This window comes from Apus apus, chromosome 7 (assembly GCF_020740795.1).
Source record: "Apus apus isolate bApuApu2 chromosome 7, bApuApu2.pri.cur, whole genome shotgun sequence".
Taxonomy (NCBI): Eukaryota; Metazoa; Chordata; class Aves; order Apodiformes; family Apodidae; genus Apus; species Apus apus.
In genome coordinates, this window is record NC_067288.1 from 5398507 (window position 1) to 5421819 (window position 23313).

General features: G+C 52.1%; 1 protein-coding gene across 1 annotated transcript in view; it reads right to left on the reverse strand.

Annotated features, from left to right (window-relative positions):
• Window positions 1-19759: 19759 nt before the first annotated feature.
• Window positions 19760-23313, reverse strand: part of LMX1A (LIM homeobox transcription factor 1 alpha) — a 42350-nt gene continuing 38796 nt past the window's right edge. The window contains exons 5-9 of the mRNA XM_051624940.1: window positions 21340-21509; window positions 21122-21199; window positions 20939-21008; window positions 20639-20809; window positions 19760-19921 (exon numbers count right to left, since the gene is read on the reverse strand). Coding sequence (XP_051480900.1) covers window positions 19761-19921; window positions 20639-20809; window positions 20939-21008; window positions 21122-21199; window positions 21340-21509 — 650 coding nt within the window. The 3' untranslated portion in view covers window position 19760. The remainder of the gene's footprint in view (window positions 19922-20638; window positions 20810-20938; window positions 21009-21121; window positions 21200-21339; window positions 21510-23313) is intronic.

The following is a 23313-nucleotide window of genomic DNA, read 5'->3' on the forward strand; positions in this document are numbered from 1 at the left end:
GTGTCCAAGATCCCATGGGGTGCTCAAGGCAGGGAGTGTTCCAACAAATCAGTGGGTAGCAATGCCTACATAAGGACAAGAGTAAAGTGCCCTGCTTCCCCAACCTCTTCCCCACCAGATGGCATGGAGGTTTGCTGGCAGAGTGACCCACCACCCCTCCACCCCACAATGGGATGACACAGCTCAAAAGGGCCAGCACGGGAACAAACACCCATAGCCACCCCAGCAGGGCCCCTGCACCCCTCACCTGGGGCAGGGTGCTGCCACAGCCACCTGGAGGAGGTGATTAATTAGCAGCGTGGTGGCAGGGAACATGTGTTGGCCTCCACATCTGCCCCTCCACAGCAGGGCACCATAAGTGAGGTGTCACCGCTTTCCCGCTCACCTCCTTCCCCGACGTAATGGGCTGCAACATCCCTGCCAGCTGCTCCAAGAGGCAAAAACAACACCAGCAGGTCCCTGCCCAGCACCCCAACCAGCCACAGTGCTACGTGGGTGCCTGGAAATGGGTCCCTGTGGTCCCTTCCCAGCATGTTCCTTATACCAAAGCAGGAGGTGAGCAGAGCTGGGCGAGCAGCAGACGTGACACAGTCCGGATTGCAAACCTTTGGATGTCAGAGGAGTTTGGTAAGGTGCTGGTTCCTCCTGCTGCACTAGTGATTAATACAATTGTTAATGGCCTGCTGGGGGTGAGTCACTCAGCAAAGGCCTTTGCAGCTGCTGTTGGATGGGGTGGGACAATGAAAAGCTTTCGGAGCCTTTCAGTTGGTGCTCTACAAGCAGAGGGAGAGTGACACACACAGTGCTGGTAACTGGCACACACACAGACCAGGCCTTTTATCCTAAAATTATTAAGGAGGCAATGGGACAAGTCCTGTCTTCATTAACCCCATGCGAGTTCCTTCATGGGATTCACTGGGATCTCCCCGCTCCTGGGCAGGAAATTCCATCTTTCCCCCAGCAGACCTAAAGGGAGAAAACCCAGTTTCCTGAGTCAGGTCTCAGGAAGGGATTCCCACGAGTTCCACAAGCAAAACAGTCCCTGTTCCCTGGCTCAGTCTCCCTGTCAGGAGCCCTCCCCGAGGCAGAACCTCATTATAACCCTCTCCTTTCTGTCCATTTTCACAAAACTTGTAGGAACTTAATTATCTTGGAGACTTCTCTCCCTGTCAAACCAGGCTGCAGCAGGCCAGAATCCTTCAAGAGATAATAAAGGGGATGGACAGGCAGCAAGCTGGGGAGCCCTGTCTCCTCTGCCAGCAAGGTCAAACTTGCGCCTCCCTCCCACCAAAGCCCTGCCCCAAACCCAAGGGCCAGGGCAGGGTGATTCCTTCCTTCCTGACTCGCCACTCCCATAGCCACAAGTGGGAATTGGGAGGAGGAAGAGGCAGGAGGTGCTGGTGCCGGCCCTCAAGCAGCGGGCCAGTAATAACCTCATTATGAGGCTGGAGATGCCAGGGAGGGGGGCAGATGCCATCCTTCTGCCACCCGGGCACCACTGGCAGCTTGCATAGCCAGTAACTTGTCAGCCCATCTCCTGCCTCTCACCTTGCTCCTCATTAGCCCCCCGCTGCTCAGCTGCACAGGCAGATGGGGCAGGTCCCGTGCCCACCTGCCATCGCCAAGACCGGGGCATCCACCCCAGCACTGCTCCCCGCTGCATCCCCAGGGCTCTGCTGTGGGGCAGGGATGCCCTTCCCAGGGCTGGGTGGGGGCACAACTTGTCCACATCATGTCTCCCCAGACGCAGGCAGCAGCTGCCTGGCCAAGGAGACTCCGCTGCATCCCTGAGAGCAGGGAAGCTCTTGTGGCTCCATGCACTGCAACAGCCTCTGTGGTCCTTGCTGGGCTGAGATACTCAAAGCACCCAGGCAGCTTCACCCAGCAGAAGGCAGCCAGGCCCATGCCCTAGGACAAGGCACATCCCAATGCAAGGCAGCCTGCTGCTGTGCTTTGGGTGCCAAGCACACCCAGTCACCTCAGGGACCAAGGGTGCTCTTGGGCTGTCCCAACACAGAGCACATCCAGGATTAATTCCCTGCCAGAGCAAGGCAGAGACATCCTCCAGCAGCAGCAGCAGCCAGAGCTCTGGGATACAGCCCAGGCCACCCGCAAAGGCAGGGGAAGGACAAAGAGAAACACAAGCCCAAGCCAGGAGTCACCAGCAAGGACCAAACCAGAAAGGATAAGCACTAGCAGAGGGAAAGGGATGTGAGGCCAGTTGGTCATTCTCTCCTAGACCCCATCACTGGGAAAGACACTCCTGCACACCACCCCAGTATCCCACAGAACTCCTAATCTTCCAGGGCCAGGTAAACTTCTCCTGGGGACACAAGCCTCTGCTCTCCACAAGAGACAAAGTACAAGTCCCTGCCTTTGTCCATAACAAGCAATGCTTCCAGGCTGGATAGATATTCCCAGCCAACCATGTGTATTGCAGTGTTGAGAGCAAGCACATACACACCCCCCATTATTAATGAAGTATCAAATTGCTTAAACATCTCCAGCAGGCCAGACCTGGCAAGAGCAGCACCAGTTGTGGTGGCTTGCACTTCCTACAGGGTCACAGTTCCAGGCCATGGGCTTCCAACACCATAGCAAAACCCACTGCTGTTCTGCCAAGGTGACAGTGCAAGACCTCCAGCCCCATGTGTCCTGGGAACCTGCAGAAAGCATGGATGTTCTGCCCCAGCCTAACCCTCCCATGGTGCTTCTTCAGTGCTGCTGGGGACTTGCTCTGGTGACCTGAGGAAAGAGCAGCCTCTGCACAGGAGGAAGCTGCAGGAGGTTAATGATGGAGCCACATCACCATGGGAAGGGATGATCCTATATATTCCTCTCATCCAAGTGCCCAAAGCCTGAACAGTTTTATCATGCTCAGGATATTCAGACACCCTGATACCATCTTTGGTCTCAGCTACCCAGCACAACCCGGGTCCAAAACACCAAAAGACTGAATTAAGGTGTTGTAGGGAGGATGGGGAGGACCCCTCCACACCTTGCACTCTGCCAGCCTCTCCACCTTCTCCTATGACCAGCTTTTTCTGCCAGTCCTTATGAGACACGCCCAGCTCTAACCACAACACTTTCTCCCTTTCTGTGGGGTATCTGGGTGCTGCTCCCATAGCAGTGACCCACACAGCCCAGCTTCTCCAGGCTCCTGCATCCCTCCTGAGCAGGCTGGACCTCCCCTTGCTGCAATCAGACCAGTGCCTCTGCCAAGAGTGGTGGCCCAAAACAGGCCTCCTCAAGCTAACATTTGCCTAAAGCAGCATTCAAGCTCACCACGAATAAGCCCTCCCAGTTCTCCTAAAGCAAGCTAGGACACCTCCATACTAAAACCACAGCATCCCCAACAGCAGCCATCTGCCAGGCCATGGCTGCTCACATCATGGGGAGAACCTGGCCCTAGGAACAGGATTTTTGTTTTTTTTCTGGTGTTATCAAAGCCAGGGAGCCTTTTGTGGTGGAGCAGCACAAATTCCCTCTCGCTGCCCTCCAATTCTCCCACATCCAGCCCATGGAGATGGCACAGCCCTGCCAGCCCCTCACCTCCCACGGGCCACCACAGGGATGCCCCAACTGCCTGCAGAGCTGCAGAAACACCTCCGCCCTGGAGCCACCACCTTTATTGAAGTCCTCAACCCCACAGAGGGGAGGGGGAGTGGGGAGCAGCCAGTCCTGGCTCAGTCTGAGGGCCAGAGCCCCAAATGAGCAGTGTTTCTGCACTAATTGGGGCAGAATGTGGCTTTTTTTTAACCCCCCCCCCCCCTCCTTTTGTCCACACGGGCTGGCAAGGCAAGGGAAGGAGCTTTAAAGGCATGCAGTACCTGTGCGAGGCAGAGGGGGTAGGGGTGTGTGTGCAAGCGTACAGAGCTATTAATTAAAATTGCTCAGTCAGATGCTATAGAGAGATTAGTTGTCACATTGTGTTAATGGCAAGCTTGGCAACGCCGCGAGAAGGGGCAGGACTGCCCGCCGTCCCCTCAGCTGTTCAAGTGCCACGTTTATACCCAGCCAGAATGACTAATTGGCAGGTTTTGTCTAACAGAAGCCCCCTTGTTATTGGGAAATATCGGTGCCTTAATGAAGGAGAGGGAAGAAGGGGACACACGGGTACCAAGCTGCCACGGCCACCTCTGAGGCAGAGGGCTCTCCGGGAGGGACAGCTGTGGTCACATCCTCATGGCAAAGGGGCACCAGGAGACTGGAAAATCCCACAGGCATGGGATGGCTCATCAAGGGGCTCTTCCTCGGTGCTGCAAACCCCCAAGCCAGACCCCACAGTCCTGGACTCCCCAGCCACAGGGGATGGGAACAGGGAAGGACCCCCTTGTTCTGCAGTTCATTCTCCTCAGCAGGGAGGAGATCATCTCTCCTTGATTTTGTTCCCTGCCACAAAAAAGAGCACAGAAAAGGGCTTAGGGAAGATCCCAAATGGCAGCTCCAGGAGAGCACAGCAGCCTTGGTCACTGGAAGGCACCAAGAACAGACTGGGCAAGCACAAAGCCCCCTGCCTCCCCATCAGGGCAGCGGGTAGGATGCCTCCAGTGCCTGCTCTAGTTGTCACTTCCCCTCTTCTTCTCCACTGGCATCCCCTTCCAAATTTCTACCCCCAAAATTAACTCTGTGACATGAGAATAGCTCCTCATCAAGGCCCTTTGTCCCCTCACCCCACAATTCAAAAGACTCAGCTGCAGCAAATGATTCTGCCCTCTGAGAGACAGCCCTGCCCCAGAGGAGTAGGAACCAGAGGAAAACTTCTCTCTATTTTGCAGAGGAAGGAAACCCAGATATGGAGCCACAAAGCTATTTAGGCACCCAGCATCCTCAGAGCCTACACAATTTAAGCACCCTGAGGCTCAGTGGGTCTGCAGCAGGAAGGTGGCTTCCTTCCCATGAATGGGTGGCACAGGGTAGAGGGACCCTGTCACCCCTCTGCCACCTCCAGCCAGCTCTTCAAGGCAAGACGTTCCTGTAAAAGCTGTTTGGGCATGTATGCACAGCAAAACTGCAGTTTCTTTAGAGTAGCTAGTCTAAAGCTAAGCTTGACAGGAATTGAACTTAAAACCAGAGCCAGGTGGAGTAGTTTCAGCCCAAATTTGAGCTCTGTGCTGCTGTACCTGTTTAATGCTTCCAGCTGGGCTCTCTTGCCATTAGCTCAATTATATCTACCCTCCAGCCATCAGGGACCTCAGCTGTGTTTTCCAGCCATGACTGCAACCTGACCATCCCACCCAGCCTCCAAGCTGTCTGTCTCTCCCTTCTGGCTGTTTTCCTGATATTTTTGCTTGTTTCCAACTTCACCATTTCTCAAGTTCTTATTAAGCAAATTTCTGCACATTACTCATTGCCCATCAGCAGAGACAGTAAGGGAAGGTGTCCTGAAGACTTTGCTTCCTTTGCAACTGCAACTTCAACTCTGTACTCAATCTTTTGTTCCCCACATGTCATAGTGACCTGAAAAGACCCAAGCAAGGAAAGCATTGCAGTGGACTAAAATAAAACCCAAACTCCTCTTTTCTTCTCTGCCTTTGACCACTTTAAGTCATGCACTGCCATCTCCTGTGCAGCAGGTACTTGTTACAGAAGACACTTTGTTCATGTATTTGAGGCCAAGCTCTAATCACTGAACGTAATAGGGCAAGATGAGTGATAGATTGACACAATTAATTTTCATGTTCCCACCAGTAACATTGATTTTAGGGCACTCAGTCTTTACAAGTCACTGAGTGCAAGGGAAAACCTGGCTCTTATCTTTTCAGTAAAGGTCAAAAGGGTGCTCAGATCTCCATATGGGGAGCTCAAATGCTTGAATGTCCTTTGGGGCTTTCAAGTCTGCCCCGCTCACATGGATCTGGGAACTGTGACTCTGACCACATTTGCTCAGAGAGGGACACATTGAGAAGGTAGTGTGGACACACCTAGGGTACTACTTGAATACCCTTTGCATTCTTGAGCCTGTCTGTCTACAAAGCACAGATAGAGTTTGAGTTTCACTGGCTGTTATCTTCTGAAGATTCACTCTAGCACTCAATCCATCTTGATCTCACCATAGGCTGATGGTGAGCAGCTCTCTGATCTGTTCCTGCTGTAGTAGCCCATACCATGCACCACCAGTTCTTCCTAGCAAGACATCTATGTACCCTTACTATCCCAATCCAACTGGAAGAACATGGGTTCCATGAGAGCAGTCAGGATCAGTGGATGCATGGGAGACAGCTTCCACCCAGCCTTTACACTGATGGAAGATTCTCAGAAATGAACCAGCCCAAAGTAGTAAATTCTAGCCCTATTTATGGCAACACTGGTTGTGTCCTGGCTTATGGTTTGGGGCCTCCAGTTTGGGACCTGGCCCAATTTTTCTCCAGGCAGAGAACTCCAGTCCCATGATGCCCAGTGAGAGGGTGAAGAATGTAAAATGTCATTACAGCTGCCTGCAAGGTCTGGTTTCATGGTTCATATCAGGTAAGCACAGCCCAATTTCACAGAAACTGAAGACACAAAAAGTCTCTGGGAGCAGCTCTGACAACTGATGACCTTCTCCACAGTCTTTATGACCTGTATTTCTTCAGCCTTGCTATGAGCCCAACATGGAGACTTGTTAGGACTGCCCCAAGCCCATGCCCCACCACCATCTCCTTTCTCAAGTCCCCATCTAGTTTCTCAAAGCCCCATTGCCCTCTTGGCATGTTGGCATGTCTCTTATTCTCAGCTCTTTTCCCACATCTCTTTACACAAATCTATTGTGTATCTCTTGTTAGGCAGAGCAACTTCCCAAGGATGCATTTGCTTCCAAGGATACACAACCATGTGGAGCATGGACTCTTTTTCCACATCTTTTGGAAAGCAAGGGCCCCAAGTAGGGAAACTGGAGTGCTTTAGATCCATGAGCAGGTTAAATCTAGTAGGAAACAGAGAAGGAGAGTGTTTTAAAATCCAGCCTGAATCCCTTCCTGCTGCATCCAACATAAGCTGCTGGGCAACCAGGGACACTCCCTGACTCTCTAACCCCCCATGACTCCACAACCCCCTTTCCCTGTCCCCAGTCCTGCCCCATCCTTTCCTCTCCACCCCTCCTCCATGCCCTGCTGTGGAACAATGCCTGTCCTAAGAAAACCACCCCAGGAGCAGGTGAGCCAGGGCACCAAAGCAGCCCTGCTATGCACGGCATCCCCGCTCGCGAGCCAAGCCGGGAGATTCACCTGTGCGGCCCAGACAGTGAAGAATTGTTTGGAGCAAAATACTGTGCAATCAAGTGGAGATAGCAGAGGCAATGGGGTCAGGCAGGCTGCCTGGGGCATCTTTCATCTCTGACTCCGGGAGGTGGGGTGTAAAGTGCGTGCTGGCCAGGCCTGAGGTGGGCTGAAAGGCGGCCTTGTTCTGCCAGCTATCTGCCATCTCTCTGATGTCACACGTTTCATTCGGGCAGCTCACTTCAAAGGCCTCCTTTCTTGCACTCCCCTTCCTCCCCTCATCCCTTTCTCTCTTCTGGGTTTGGATTTTGCTATGGGAGGGATAATAGCCCAGCTATCCAAAACACATTTCGCTGTGCAATTAAAAAAAAATTAAACGAAGAGGCTTAAAAAGCAGCTGCTGGAGTTAACCCGGTCCCAGCAGGGCAGGGCTGGGACAACCACTGGGAAACCCAGGTCTCTCACACTCAAGTAGCAGCAAATCTGGGCCTATCCTGCCCCCACCCAGCACACCAAATTCTCCTTCACTGATGAGGCAAGTCCTCTTGTGTCTGCATCCATGGTACATTTGCTACAGAACCACAGAACCGCTCTGGTTGGAAAAGACTTTAAAGATCATCAGGTCCAACCGTTAACCTGATGCTACCAATGCTAAACCATGTCCCTGAGCACAACATCTACATGTCTTTTAAACACCTCCTGGGATGGTGATCCAACCATCTCCCTGGGAAGCCTGTTCCAGTGCTTGATAACTCTTTCAGTGAAGACCTATCAAAGTTACAGAGACCTCTGTGTCATAGCTCCTGCCAGGCACACATGCAGCCACAAGGAGAGGTCCAGTTTTGTCTAAAGTTCCTGTAGTGCAACTGTAAAGCCCCTCCTTGAACCATATCAAACCCCACCTTGGAGCACCCATGGCAGCAGGGTCCACAGGGTCCACCTCCATGGCTCTTGCTGGGTGCCTTGAGGCGCATCCTGCAGGCAAGAGACCAACGTACCAGCCATGATGCATTGGCCACACCAAGATGAGACATCTTGCTCAGCTGCAGCCTCTTGTTGAATAACTGTACCTCTGCCAAGCTACACAAACTTATCCAACACTGCACAGGAGAAAGATGGCATTTCAAAAGGCTAATAAGACTCTGGATGTGGGTTGCCTACTGGGGGAATGTGCAGCCCAGTGAGCAAAACCTAAAGAGCAGAACATACTCAGACACAGCCTGGAAAAAAGACCCTGGCCAAAAGCCATTTCCATTTTTTGTCCTAAGCACAACAAAAAAAAATCCCATGCCCTCCAAGAAGTCCTAGATGACTTCTGTCATCTGGTTTTTGAGTTGAGGGAGTTGGGCAAAGGCAGCTTTTTTCCGCAGCTGCAAAGCATGGCAAACCTTCTTGCACATACCAAGCTCCCAGAAGCAGGGGACTTCAAAGGTGGGGAAAAAAGCTATGGGAAGTGTGCTTTAAGGATGTGGAGAAGAACTGGTACCCAGCAGGGGCCCAGGGTTCTTGGAAAGAAGCTGTTTAAGTTGCACCACCACACCTACACACCCACTGCCATGCACCACCCACTTCACTGCTTGGACCTTTGGTGTCAGGTCCTTGGCTTCTCTGCATTGGGTTGTCTCAGTTTTGGTGACAGCAATAGGAAAAGGTAGATCCAAACTGAAAAACCAAAATTCAGCATAAGGAAGAAAAATCACATCTACTCCAGACCCACCAGCCTGCTGACCCTTACTTAAGGTGTGTGGACTCCAGGCCATGACTTCTCTAGGGCAAACCAAGCCTGCCTGAAGGGCAGTAACAGCTTGTCTCACTTGAGCAACACTCTGATCCCAGACAGACTGCACAGGCAGCAGCCCCTGAGGATCCCGTCAGATCACCCTGGCTTCTGCTCACACTCCAACACCCTCCTCCAGAGAGGCAGGAGCTGAGATGCTGCTGCTGCCCAAATCCTGCTGGGGGACCTCCAGCCCCAAGCTCACTCTTAGCAGCACCTCACTCCTATAGGGAAAGGGGATGCAATTCACACTGAGGAAGCCACTTTGGGGCCTTGAGAAACATCATGTCAGAAATCCCTGGAGGTCATTTCTTACTGCTGACAGCTTGGAGAGGGGTAGGGGTACCCCAAATACCAGCCACTTAAGCAGCAGCTTTTGCTCCCCAGCTCAGGCATCCATAGGAGGATTTAAGGGACTCACAGAACTTACTGGCAGGTATTAAAAGTTCACTGGGTCTGTAACAGCAATCTGTCAGCTGGCTGCTAATCCTTCTTGACAGAAACTTTATAAGAAGCTGAAGTGTGTTAAGTAGACCTGGAGTTTAAGCAGAGCAAACGCAAGGAGGACGGTTTAAAGCATAAAGCTGTTCTCCTTGTACATCTGACCAAATAGCCTAAGGGCCAGCTCTGGATTTGACTCTGTAAAATACTTCTGTCCTGGAGGAGAAAAAGGAGAGATGCCTCTAGAAAGCATTGTCACCCAGAGAGCACCAAGCAACACCCCGAGCAGTCACAGGGCTGTCCCACGGGCAGCTGGTGCACAGGCAGCCCATGCACAATGGGGGCTCTGTGCAGCTCTGGGAGGTGGGGGACAGCCCTGGAGGGATGCTCATGGGGACCCTCCGGTGCACCTGCACTCACCTCTGAGTCAAGAATGCAAATAATTCACATCTGCAAATCCTTGGGAAACCCATTAGCACTGAAACTGGATCCCCTCACTCACCCTGAGAGGGAAGGTTGCCCAGGTCGGCGCGTCAGGGCAGTTTCGAGGGTGGTTTTATCAGCTGGTTATCACAGAGCCCTCAGTCTGGGCTGCATCATGCAGGTGGTGTGTCAAGAGCAGTGTATTGTGTCCTCCAATCCACAGATGTTAACAGACAGGACAACCAGGTGCACCCTGCCAGGGAAAGGAGCTCTGAGGGTCTCTCCCAGGACAGCCAGCCTGCTGCAGGAGTGGCACACCAGTTACCACCAGTATGCAGCATACCTAGAGCACAGCTCAGAATGGTAGGACTGCAATCTGTCCACCACTGAAGACTTCCCATCACTCTCTAACATGAAGGTGAGGTTTCCAGGTGCACAGTAGTTTTTATTAGGGACCAGCAGCTGAGATGCCACCTCCAGCGGGTTCCCACAGCAGCAGGACTGCAAACACACTGCAGGAGCAGGTTTGTGTGTGTTGGCACTGCTCTGAATATTCCCCACAGTCAGTTTGCTCTGGAGCAGATGGCAAAGTTTCATCATCAGCTCTGTATTTCACTGCCCTATTTCCCATGGATCTCCCAAGCATGTAGCCTTCTACCCAAGTGTGCTGCTCCCTCACTGAAGCATCCCACACAGCAGAAAGCCCCACCAGTTACACAGTTATCATTAGGGTGACTCAAAATATCTACACAGAAAGAAGCCTGCACATTGTTAAACTCTCCACAAGAACCTCCAGAAGCTTCATGTTCCCTCAAGCTTGCTGCCAGAGAGAGGTGAAGAAAAAACCAAAACCTTCAGCTAGAAGAGTAAAGGGCTTTCTCTTATGACCCTGTCAAGACACCAGCCAACTGGACCAGGGGCAGAAGGATAACAGCATATCCCTGGACATTTTGGCCAGGACAACCAACAGTGGGAAAGAGCAAGCCAGTAGCAGTAATGCATCTTCTCTATAGCTCCAGCACATCAAGCACACTCCTGGGTCTCAGCTCAGCAAAACTCCTGTGGTTCCTCAGGCAGGGAAACCTGTTGACCAGATTACTCAGTAACAGCCCAGCTACTGGGAAGGCTAATGCCCCGTGGCTTTATGCATGCCCTTGGTGGGCAGCCACAGGCCCTGTCTCACACCACAGCTCCAGATGAGTCATGGGTAACACTGCTCACCAACACTATTCCTCAAGTCCAGCAAGGGCTGTGCTCACACTGAAGTTTCCCCATGGAGGGGAAGAGACAGTGAACAGATCTCTTCAGCATCCCTTTATGCAAGAAACCTATTCTTTAACTCTTCAAAATTGGTAGAAACTAGAAAACAGGCCCAAAAATTACTTGGACAATGAGTTGACAAGCCAGGCAACTGCATAATCCTGTCTGAGCAAGGCAAGCAAGGTGGAACCCTTCACTGGGAAGGAAAGAGCCACCAGCAGCCTTTCTGGGAACACAGAACAGCAGCTAAAAAAGGAGTATGTCTCCTGGGGGGTGGGCTGTGGCATAGCACATCAAACTCAACACAGCATTAAGGACATGTCAGCATGTGTGAGTAGATGCAGACCCATCAAGCCCTTGTGTGCAGGGAGCCCACCACCCTCTTCCTTAGGCAGCACCTTGAAACAATCCCAGACAAGCTCACAAACTGGCACTGTCTTTTTTTTTCTGAATCCCACCCACCCACCCCACCCCCCATCACCTTGTCATCATCTTCCCCAGGAGCAGAGTTGCTCCCAAGTAACCAGATCCCCCCCCAGCCACAAAGCACCCACTGTGCTCACCCCAATGCTATCGGGAGGGGCTGCAGGCGGTCAGGCAGCACCTAAGCTCGGGTGGCCCAGGGCTGTGGGGTGAAACAAGACTCTTCTTCCTCCTCCTCCTCCCGCAGCACACCACAGCTTTGAGGCCATCCTAGGGAGGGCTGAAAAATGCAGCATCTCCTCTGCTTATTCATATTTCACAGGGAAGCTCTTCCCTGCCAGCTCCAGCCCTGGCCAAACACACTCTCCACCAGGCGCTTCTGTCAATCCCTCCAGCAAAAGCCGGCGCTGCCACAAACATTTGTTAGCTCCTCACGAGCTCCTGGCTGGAGGTGAGCTGGTCATACCAGCAGCAGATTTTTATTTTGAGGAAAGGAACAATAAATAAATAAATAAGCAAGTCAGGGAAACAGCTGTTAAACTGCGGGGATAATCAATTAGGAGGCAATTTCATCATCTTGAGTAAGCTTGCTTGCACTTAAAAGCTTTCTGAAGGAAGCTATTAGCCTCTAATTGATGGGAGCTGTGAAGGCCAGGGAAGAGGCAAAGCAGCTCAGTTTGCACAACCACTTCTGGGGCAGGGGATGGGCTACAGGCCCCACCACTGCTGTCCAACACATTGCAATACCTTTGAGGACAGCATCTGCCTTCATGCTTCTCCAGACCTTACCAAAGACTCAGTGATCCTTTTATCTGGATTCCATGTCCCTTCTCCATCTCACACTCCCAGGTGACTGAGTTGGGCATGGAAAAGCCACTGGTCAAACATCCATCAGAAGGTTCTCCTTCCCAGCCATTGGCTGCAGACCCTGGTCATGGACAGCCAAGTAGTGTCGAGAATTGGCCCTATTTCTCATCCCTTAAATTTGAGGATCAAAACAGGCTTTCAGATGGGTCATGGTGCCTCTCCTTAGGCCTCCTGGTCACCCATTGTCCTTTTGCCTTCCCAAGGAAGTGACTGCCTCATCTCTCCCAACCACCTCGGTCCCCCCTTTTCAGATGAGTTGCTCTGTCACATTTGCTGCTGTCCTTTAACCACTGTGTCTTGCCTGAGCTTCTCTGTCTCCAGCTCTCCCACCCCAGCCTTTGCCCCATGGGATGAGGCTTCACATACCCCAGCCCCAAGGTCTTCTGCTGGCAGTGCTGGGATGTCACCGCTCCTTCCTCACTCCTCCACCTACTCCAGGAGGAGACTGAGCAGCCAACAGTCAGTTATAGCTTCTGGCAGGGTTCAGCTAATCCTTTTGGAAGGGTTTCACCAGACTCCTCTTCCCTAACTCCTCAGGGCCTCTCCAGTTACTTCCCAAATACCTACATGCACTCAGCTACAGAGCCAAACCCTCCGACCCCGGGACACCAGCTCAAGGTTGTCAGGACAACATAATCAGCCACCCAAGGCACAGGCATTACGTTACAGCTCTAGTTCCATGATCTCATGCTATAGTTTCCATACAGTTTCTGCCTCCTACAGCAAACGGATGGTTGCTCACTGTTTCCCATCTTCTCCTCACTCCGTGAGCAGCCCGAGGGCCCTCTGTGCTCACATATCTTGGGCTTGTGTTGAGCACAGACTCGTTTCCTCGCAGACGCTCTTGGGAAAGCGCGGAGAATCCATGGACACCTCCCTGCACAGCCCCTCTGCTCCAAGGCAGATGATATTGCATCCATACCACAAGGAACAGAGGCAAGAGGAGCGCCAGAGCAGCTGGGGGCCAGCCAGCTTCACAGCTCTGATCCGAGATACCACAGCTCAGCTCTCCAGAGCTCCAATCCTGCCTAGGCTCTCTAAAAATCCTAAATAAGAACGGTCAGAAAAAGGTCCGTAGCTCTTCTTGAAGCCACCAAGTTGATAAGGACCCTAGGGCACTGCTGCTGGGGGTCACCACCAGCTCCCTATCTCCATGCCACAGGGTCTGCCTGCCTCCTGCCACAGATTTACTCTGCCCTGAGCCCATGACTCAACCCACCAAGCATCCCTCTGAATGAGCCCCCTGTTCTCAGGGTCATCAGAGGAGAAATCTGATCTCCCCTCTGAAGCAGCAGCTCAGAAGGCTGGAGGCAGTGGGAATCTGCTGTTCCTCACCAAAAGTGCTGTCAGTATTTGATCACTTGGAGTGTTTTGACATGGCTTGCAGTTGGATATGCTTGTCCTCAGCCTGTGAACTTACACACATCAACCAGGCCAGCACACCAGCCTCCACATCAGTGTCTAGGAGGTCTACAGCTGACAAGATAACCTTTTCACGACCAACACGTTGCCACTCAGAGAAACAGAGACAAGAATTTGGCCTGATCTCCAACAAGATAAGAAGCTATTATTCACCTTTTTTTACACCTGAAGAGCTTCTAAGCCTTTCCCTGCTTTTCCATTGCAAGTCTTCGCCATTTCATAAAGACTTTTTTTTATAAAATAAGCCTTTCATGCAGATGATGAGCAGGGGAAGAAACATGCCAGAAGACACACATTTTCTAATGATGGGTGAAATTTTGTGCCCAGAACAGCATCAGTGTAGACATCAGACACCTGGCAAACAATTTCACTCCGGAAAGGTGACAGAAGCAACCAAAGCTTTGGTCTTTCACCACCAAAAAAAGCAGCATTTGTTACCTCCCATGTCCAGTTCTAGGGAAAGACCTTGCCTGTGGCTTTCCTGGGATTCATCTGTAGCTCAGATGTTCAGGAAGAAGACCCACTGATGTGGGTGCATAAGAAACTCTCCTGCAGGCTTTTCTTTACAGATGAGCGCATGCCCACATCGCAAAAGAAAGCAGCCCCCACCCTGCAAACACCCTGTGCAGGAAGGGGCTGGGGAGGTGGCCCATGCACATGGACATCCACACTGCACCAAGCTCTTCTTTGCTCAGCAAGTTGTCCGCTTTGGGGTGTCTTAGTGCCCAAATCTCAGCTGGCAGGAGTCAGCACAACTCCACTGGCTTCAGTTACATGCTGAGACCAGCCATTTTGAGCAAGACAAGGATCCAGCTCCTCAACTGGAGGTGGTTTTCCTAGGCAGCAACTGCTACCAAGGTGACATGTTCCAGGAAGGTTGCTTGCTCCAGCTCCTATCTGTGCACTACAAGTCTCCCACAAATACCATCAAGATTTAAATCTCTAGATGCAAACCCAGCCAGTATTGGCCAATACCTTTTCCAGTCTCCAGTCTGCATCTGCCACAAGCTCCTGTATCATCCATTCACAAAAAAAGCAAGTTAATTAACGTAGTATCACTCAGAGCTAGCTCGTTCCTGGCTATCAATATCATCTAATCAGTGTCCTCAACTGAAAAGTAATCTCTGACTGGATCTTTCCTTGGCCACCAAGCAGGGCCCAAACAGAGGGGGCTTTGTTTTGAGTCACTAGAGACACAAAGGTCAGCTCCCAACCTTTCCTGGCATTGCCCTTGCCTTGGAGAGCAAGGTAGAGCCTGTTTTCATGTCAGACCTTGTTCTTTCCTTCCTGGCTTTGACAAGAAGATATCATTTGTCCTAGCAGTTGCTCCCCAGGCCAAGAGCAGGCTCAGACATGGAACACATGGCAAAGCAGCACCATGGAAGCACATCCAAGGGAGAACAGTCCTGGACACAGCAAACCCACCACCTGCAGGCATCCAACAACCCACCTGGCCTGACAAGGAGTCACATAGTGACTCCATCACCTGCAGAAGATAAGGCCCAGCCAGTTTTGCTTTGGCAGGATCCATCCACACCCTGAAATAAGGCACCACAGAATATGAAACCCAGATGACAGGAGGACCCACATCTGCTACTGCACAACTGCAAGCTGGACTTGTGTTGGGGCTGTGTCATGCACACAGGCCAACTTGTAGAAGGAGGACAGGTTTAAGGCCAGGAATTCTGCTGATTTTACTAGACCAAGGTCTACCCCATCCCACAATACTGATCCTTCCCCAAAATTACATACTGTGTATAATAATTCTATACATATACACACATATATCTTGACATACTGTTATTATAGCACATCATTACATTTTTGCAAGATTTTAAAAGTAGGAAACCAGTCTGTATGACATAGATTTTATGGGGCTTTTATTCCAGGGGAAGTAATTTGGTAAGTGTAAATTGGTAGTTAGGCTGATGGAAAGCCAGACTGATGTAGGTGAATATTTTTCAAATGGGAGACGGCTGTGGGTGGGGAAGACAAACCTTTTCTCTTTAAAAGAGCCTTTAAACATTATCTTTTTAAAGAGACACCCAAGTGAGGGGAATTTTTAAGGCAATTTTAATAACCACTAATGAAAACATCAATTTTTCTATTGCAAGCCTGGATCCTACAAATGGGCCTCAGCAGCTCCTCCACACCACACATACTCCATCTCCCCAGATCTGCCCCTTTCACAAATCTCCATCTCCAGCCCCCAGTGACCATCAGCCTCACACCAGTCCAGATCCCTTCTGCTTCAATATCACCAGCCAGCACTCCTCCAGGACCACAAAGCCCAGTGGCAGAGAAATCCCCAGCCATAATTTCCCCAAACTACCCACATCAGGACAGGTCCAACCCTTTTCCCTGCTGCTGTAGAGCCTTCCCATGACAAAATCTATAAGGCAGGACTTTGCCTTTCCATGTCATCCACCCAGAAGTTGGATTTGGAGACAACCAACTAAAAAACCTATGCTTAGCTAACATTAGCAAACACTAGAGCTTATAACAGGCACCACCCTTGTGGTTTGCAAAAGCAAAGTACACACAAACACAACAGTCTCTACAAAGACATTCCCCAACAGGTCATTACCTTTACAGGAAGAGTAAGGACTTCAGAAACACAGCAAAACTTACAAGCACCTACCCTGCTGTCCTTCACAAATTCATCTTCAATCAGGAAAGGCAGCTTCCCAGGGTTTATCTTCCCACCTCCTCCCAAAACCAGCCAGCCTGTGAATCCTGCTTTTATAGGGTTGTACCCTCCCTCCTGCATCACTTTCACCTGGTGACTCACTAATTACATCCCAAACGAGCAAGCAGGTGTTTCTGCTGAACATTAAGACCTTGCAGCTCAATACAGCTGGTTCAATTCTCCATGGAAAGCCTTCTCCTGCCTGTGAGACATTTACCCAGGCTTGTTTCAGTGCTTTTGCAGTTTATGTTTGAGGCAACAGAAGTCAGATAAGGGCTCAGAGATGTTTTGTAACCAAAATGTTATTGTTGAGAGGAAATAGAGCCCGTGCAATGATTAAAAATAAGTCTTCATTTGGGGGAGCACAGGGAAACATTCTGCTGCAGGATGTCCAAGAGCACAGTCCTGGGCAGTCTGGGTCAGGCCCAGCACCCTGTCTCAAGACACAACTGGGTGACTAGAACAAACTGGTCATTGGTGGGTGGGGGCTGCTGGGGCTTCTGCAGCAGTTGCCATTCAAAGGGCCAGGTGGCACGCTCTTCTGTCCTGAAATGGAGCAAAACCCCAAACCAACCCAAGAAAACTAGGCTGTTCCTAGGAAACTACAACTTGCAAAATAAAACCCGCAAGTTTTCTTCAAGTAGAGAACACCTTGTTTTGAACACTTCAGACAATGAGTTGTGGACCCCCCTCCCCAAGCTGGTGGCATCAGCACTTATTCGTGGAACATCTCCATGTCACGGAACTGCAACGAGAGCAACTTCTCTTGGGAAATGCCCACCTGGATCTTCTAGGCAGTCCTAACATGGAGCTGCCCACTGCCCTGCTGTGGAGGGCTGGGTTTCATGGATAAGTGATAGTCCAGGTGAGAGCCCTTGTGGGGTAACCTGGCCTGCAGAAATGCTTTCCCACTCCTGCAGTCCTCCTGCCCTGGAGAAGGATGAATGCCTCCCAGACATGCTCTGCTCAGGGAGCTGAGATGGCAACCAGGGATGTGAGGTCTGCAAGGTATTTTAAGCCAGAAGCTCATGCATTTGGGAAAATGTTTTTCTAGTCACCTGGCTGTCCTGGCTTCTCCAGCTCTCCTTCAATGCTGAGAGCACAGAAACACTGTGCAGAGGTGTAAACATGAGGCAGGGTTTTTTGGTACAAACACACGTGAGCCCATGCAGAGAGCTGGCAAACATGCAAAATACTTCTTTTTGCCCATTCTTTCTGCAAGATCCCTCTTTGTTGTCAAGAAGGTTGCCTGGCCTCCCTTTCTCTTTTGGCATTTTGGCTGGGAGTCATCTCCACTGCCTACAGATGCCTGAAAGTCCGTGGTTCACAGCTGAGCTGTGCTCAGTAGAGGGCCCCAGCAAGCTCCTCACTGCCACCTCGGGTGGGAGCCAGAGACTGATGTATCACCTTCCAGATCCATCAGCTTTCGTGCATTAGTCACAGAGGACCCTCAAGAACCAGTATTTCATATAAAAAACCCAAGGAGCACAAGGTTCCCTTGGGGTCTCACCACACCCTACCCGGACACCTTGTCAACTTTGGAGATGATTCAAACCCTTCCCCAGTGGGACACCACACACAAGAAGAGACCAGACTTGTTTTTGTTTTGTTTGTTTTTCCAGATATTTTTTTCATCTTTTTAATTTCATCTTGGTACATGATTTCCAACAGTGTGTCGGCATCTCCCACCAGGCCAGCCATCTCCAGACCCTGCTACATTCAGTGTCAGGCTGCACGGTGGCAACGAGCCAGTGTTCTGAGCCTCACGGTCACTCACATGTCTTTACAGGTTGTCACTTACATCATTTGTGAACAGCAGCACAAAAGGACACAACGCATGAAAACGAGAGTGGGGATGAGGTGAGGGTCAGCTGAAGGCTTGACCCTAAGGAGAACTTTTCCCAGGTCCCCATGCAGGGATGAAGCTGAGCATGGGGTGGGAAATGCAGGGCTCTCCCTCCCTTCTCCTTCACCTGAGGGGTGGCCAGACAGGTTGCAGTGTTTTCCAGAGCCAGGACAGCAGCTCATATTGGTTTAGCACCCACACTGGGGGGTACAGGACAGGGGTGCCGGTGGAAACAGGATAGGTCCTGCCATGGGAAGGAGAGAGGTGACACAGAGAAGTAGAACTGAGCCCAGATAGGCCAGGATGTCCACCAACTCCAGCAGCATCATCCACCCCGCACTGACCTCCTGGACATTTCCAGTGGTGGGGACAGGACCTGGCCACCATGCTGTCCCCATCAATCTGCTGGCGGAGGAGCAGGTCTCTGGAGCTAGGTCTGCTTTGGGTTTCAACTGCACCTCAAAACCAGTGGGGCAACCTGAGAGCACCAAAAATAACCAACCCCAAAACCCAGACCTATCACCTGAACCGAACTGACGTTCCTTTCCTGCCACTGGGCTTTTGCAACCTAAACATAACGTTTATAAAAAGTAAAATTATTTCATCTTATAACTTAAGTGCATTGAGCTATTTCCTTAAATATGGTTCACGCTGAAAATAAAGTTACTTTTGCTGTACAGTAAATTTCTGATAGACTTCGAAATAAACTTTGTTGATACAATCTGGCCAGGCTGGCTGTGCAGCGTGGCACCCACAGCCACCCAGCTCAGCAGACACACACACACACACACACACACACACGTGTGTGACACACACACACACACTCACAGCCCTGGGGACGACGCTCAGGGTTTCTAGCTTTCTATACTCACACGGGAACATCTATCTCAAGGTCCCTGTGTTTAAACAGTGAGCACTCGAGCTGGCCGAGGGAACAGAGGGAAAACCCCCAGCAAGGTTCTCCCCAAGCATTGTCAGCTTTTCAAATTTCAAAGCCTGGCTGATGCTGCAGGTCCCCCTCCCCATGAAGGTCAGCAGTTTGATTTTTCCTCCGCTTGGACTGAAGGAGGTCCAGAGGGGATATGGCACTGGGATGCTCCTGTGGGAAGAGCTTCCCCCTCCCCCCTGGTCTTTCCCCCTGCCGAAACAAGAAATTTGGTTCCTCATTTGAAATTTGAAAACCCACCAGCCAGCTGCAAAAACCACTCCTGTCCCTAATCCTAGGTTCCTAAGAGAAACATGAAACTATGCAACCCATAACTTAACTCGCTCCTTGGGAATCCCAAGCTACAACATATTGTTTGACAGCATCCCAGCAGTGTCACTTCCCCCTCCCTCCCACCCCTGGGGGCTCTGCAGCCCCTCCGGAGGCAGCACAATGGCATCGGCTGCCCCGTGCTGGGGACCAGGCCACACTCAGGAGGTGAAGTAGGAGTTCTGCATGGAGTAGAGGTGGTCGATGGGGTTCCCCACTCGTGCCTGGAGCGGTCCCGCGTCCGCCGTGGCAAGGAAGCAGTCACCCAGGTTGCTCAGTGAGGTATCATCGCTATCCAAGTCATGGAAGAGGGGCTCGGCACCTTTGGAAGTAGGGAAGGGAAAGAAGAGCTTCAGAACATGCTCTCTCCTCCAGCACCTTGACAATGTCTGGTGATCCCAGCTTTTCATACAGTCACAGACAGGTTTTAGTTGGAAGGGACCTGAATGATCGCCTAGTTCCAACCCCCCTCACATGGGAAGGCACAGCTCCCGCTAGATCAGGTTGCTCCAAGCCCCATCCAACCTGGCCTTGAAAACTTCCAGGGATGGGGCAGCCACAGCTTCTCTGGGCAACCTGTGGCAGTGTCTCACCATCCTCATAGTGAAGAATTTCTTCCTAATACCTAATTTAAATCTCTTTCAGTTTCAAACTGTTCACACTCATCCTATCACTCCGTGGCCCTTGTAAAAAGTCCTTCTCCAGCTTCCCTGTAGCCCCTTCAGGTACTGGAAGATACCTGAGGGATACCTGAGCAGGGTCTAAGGTCTCCCCAGACCCTTCTCTTCTCCAGGCTGAACAACCCTATCTCTCTCAGCCTTTCTTTACAGAAGGCCTCCAGCCCTCTGATCATCATCATGGCCCTTCTCTGGACTTGCTCCAATAGGTCCATGTTCTTACGTTGGGGTTTTTTTGGACATGTAAGGATTTAGGGAAGAGGGGCCTGCTCTCTTCCCAGAAATTGCAGCACCCACCTCCCCGCCATGACCCATCATCTCTTGGATGGAGAGAAGGCAAGAGGCAAATCCCAGAGCCTTACCATAGGGGTGCATGTGGTCTCCTGGCATCTGTGGTGGGGTGAGCCCTTGCCGGAAGGGGTCAGAGCCGTAGACACTCTGCTCCATGCCCAGCAGCTGCTGGGGTGGGGGTAGAGCAGTGTAGGGGTTCAGCATCCCCTCCAGCCCCGTGCTGCTGCTGCCATTTGTCTGGGCTGGAAGACAGGAGCAAGTCATTGGCACCGTTGGGATGCTGGTTTTCTGGAGGGTCCAACTCTCTTGGGAAGCCGAGGAGAGGGCTGGGAAATGGGGAGACCCCGAGTGCAGGGAGGGCTGGGGGGTACCTGAGCTCAGGCGCTGCGTGTTTTGCTGATCCTGCTGCTGCTGCTGCTGCCTCCTGGCAAGCTTCTTCATCTGCGCAAGAAGAAGGGGGCGAAAAATGGGGTGAAATCATCCCCCAGCCAGAGGGAGGAGGGAGGGGAGCCCTGGCACTGGCTGCTGGTGGTGGGCTACCCCCATTCACCCACCTTTGCTCGCTGGTTCTGAAACCAGACCTGCACCACACGGACACTCAGCCCCGTCTCGGCCGCCAGTGTCTCCCGCACCTTGGAGAGGAACAACAGTGGTGTCTCAGCCCTCTTGGCTTCTCAGGGGCACTTTAGGAGGGGTGGGGAGCAGCCAGGAGAAGTCCTTGGCAGTACCCAGGACATCCCTGGGGGCTGAGCACAGGCCCTTCTCCCCATACCTTTCTGCAGGGCTTGGAGGAGACCTCAAATGATGCCTTGAACGCCCTCCGCTGCTGCGTGGTCAGGATTGTCCGGGGTCTCTTGGGCCGCTTGTGATCCTTCCCATCCTCAGCACCCTTCCCCGAGGCTTGGCCCAGTTTGCAGATGCTATCCTCATCGTCACTTTTGCCTAAGGGGAGGGGGAAAAAAAAAAGCAGGTCTTTTACAGAAGACGGGCCAGGCACACCATTTTTCCAGCTTGTCCCAAATAGTCTGGGGGACTACAAGAAACTGACGTTGGTGGGGATCTCCTGATGAACGTGTGCAAGGAGCCGAGGTTTGGGGCTGGCTGACCCATGGCAGCTCAAAGAAGGGGACAGCTGCTGTGGCTCAGAGTCTGGGGTCACTCAGCCAGCAGATGTGCTTTTCGGTTCTTCATTTCCCCCACCAGTCTGAGCAGCTGCACGCCCCTTGTAAAAAGGAGCAACTTTTCCCTTATATTTCCCCTTTCGAGGGAGATTTAAATCTCCCTGGACACAAGCCCAGGCTGCTTCAGGCTTCACCCCTTGGGTACTCGCTGTGATGTGCTGCTCCGTGGCATTCCCAGGCACTGGTGTGTCTCTCCTGGCTACTCTCTGCTGCTCAGAGCCACAGGGACATGAGCTGCTCCGGGAAAGCAGGCAGCACATCCCTGCCTCTTACCAACCCTCCCCATTTACCGCATCGCACCCGTGTCCATGACCTCGTTTGCTCAGCTGGCACGGGAGGGCTGTAATGTGGGTTTGACAGCACAGATCCTTCCCTCTCACAAGCCATAAATCACTTACAGCCTTTTCCAGAAAGCTCCTCCACCATCCGTTTGGGAATTGATAACAGAGCTGAGGTGCTGGTTTGATGCAGACACAGGTTGGTTGGCCTGAGTCCCGCCCCAGAGCTGCTGTGTCTCCAGGAGATGGGGATGCACCAGGGGGTCATGAGCCTGGCCCAGAGTTCATGGCTAAAGCAGGTCAGGTCCTGTCCCCTGACAAGAGCTAATAATGGATCACACACATCCAAAAAATGTAAATCCAATGGCAGCCCAGTTGGGAATGGGGAAAGAACAGGAGCAGATCTCTGGGGTGAGGAGAGGCAGTGATCCCAGCAGAGGAGCAAGGATGCTCTTGGATACCAGTTAACTCTTCCCTTCATGTTGCTGGGTTTCCTCCCGGGCTCACCAGCCAATACAGACACCTGCCCTGCAGGGAGGGCTGTGACAGGGAGGGATCTTCCCACTGGTGGTCCCCAAACAGCCCCGAGCTGGGTGCTGGCCCCTGGGAGCCAGAGCCTCACTGCTGCTGCAAGCTCCCCACTCGCTCGTGCCACACTCACATGCCCAAGCAGCAGCAGCCATGGCAAAGAGAAACTGCTGTTTCCTGGTGTGTCCCAACACAAGGGATGAATAAAGCAGTAGGTCTGAGACCCCCAGCGCTGGGCTCCCCCAGGGTGTGGAGTCTCTGATGGCTAACAGGGTTGAGCAGCAGCCACTGCTGCCACCTTCTCGATGCCAGCACAAGCAAGGAGGAATGGCAACCAACATTTTGGTGCCTGAACCCCTTTGCACCCCAACATGAGGTGAGCACCCCAGTCCCCCTCAGGCTGTGAGGGGCAGAGCCCTGCAGGGGGGAGCCAGAGGCTCATGGGCTCCATCAAGCAAATGATGCTCAAAACCCATGCCAAGAGGGAAAACCCACTCAAAGCAGCCCCCCCCCAACACCTGCTCCCCAAATCCCTCCCAGTGTCAAAGGGAAAGAAGGAAAAGCGAAGCCAGATTTGGCGGGGAATTACTTTTAATTAACTCTCCCTTTCAAGCCTTTCCCCACTGAGGAAGGGGGGGGAGGGGAAGAAATTAATGAGTGTCTGGGGCTGCCCCTGACGTCACCTGGGAAGGGGCCGGGGCGATGGATATTGTGCAGTGTGCCCTCGCTCCGACCCGCTGAGCCCACATCCCGCCGCCG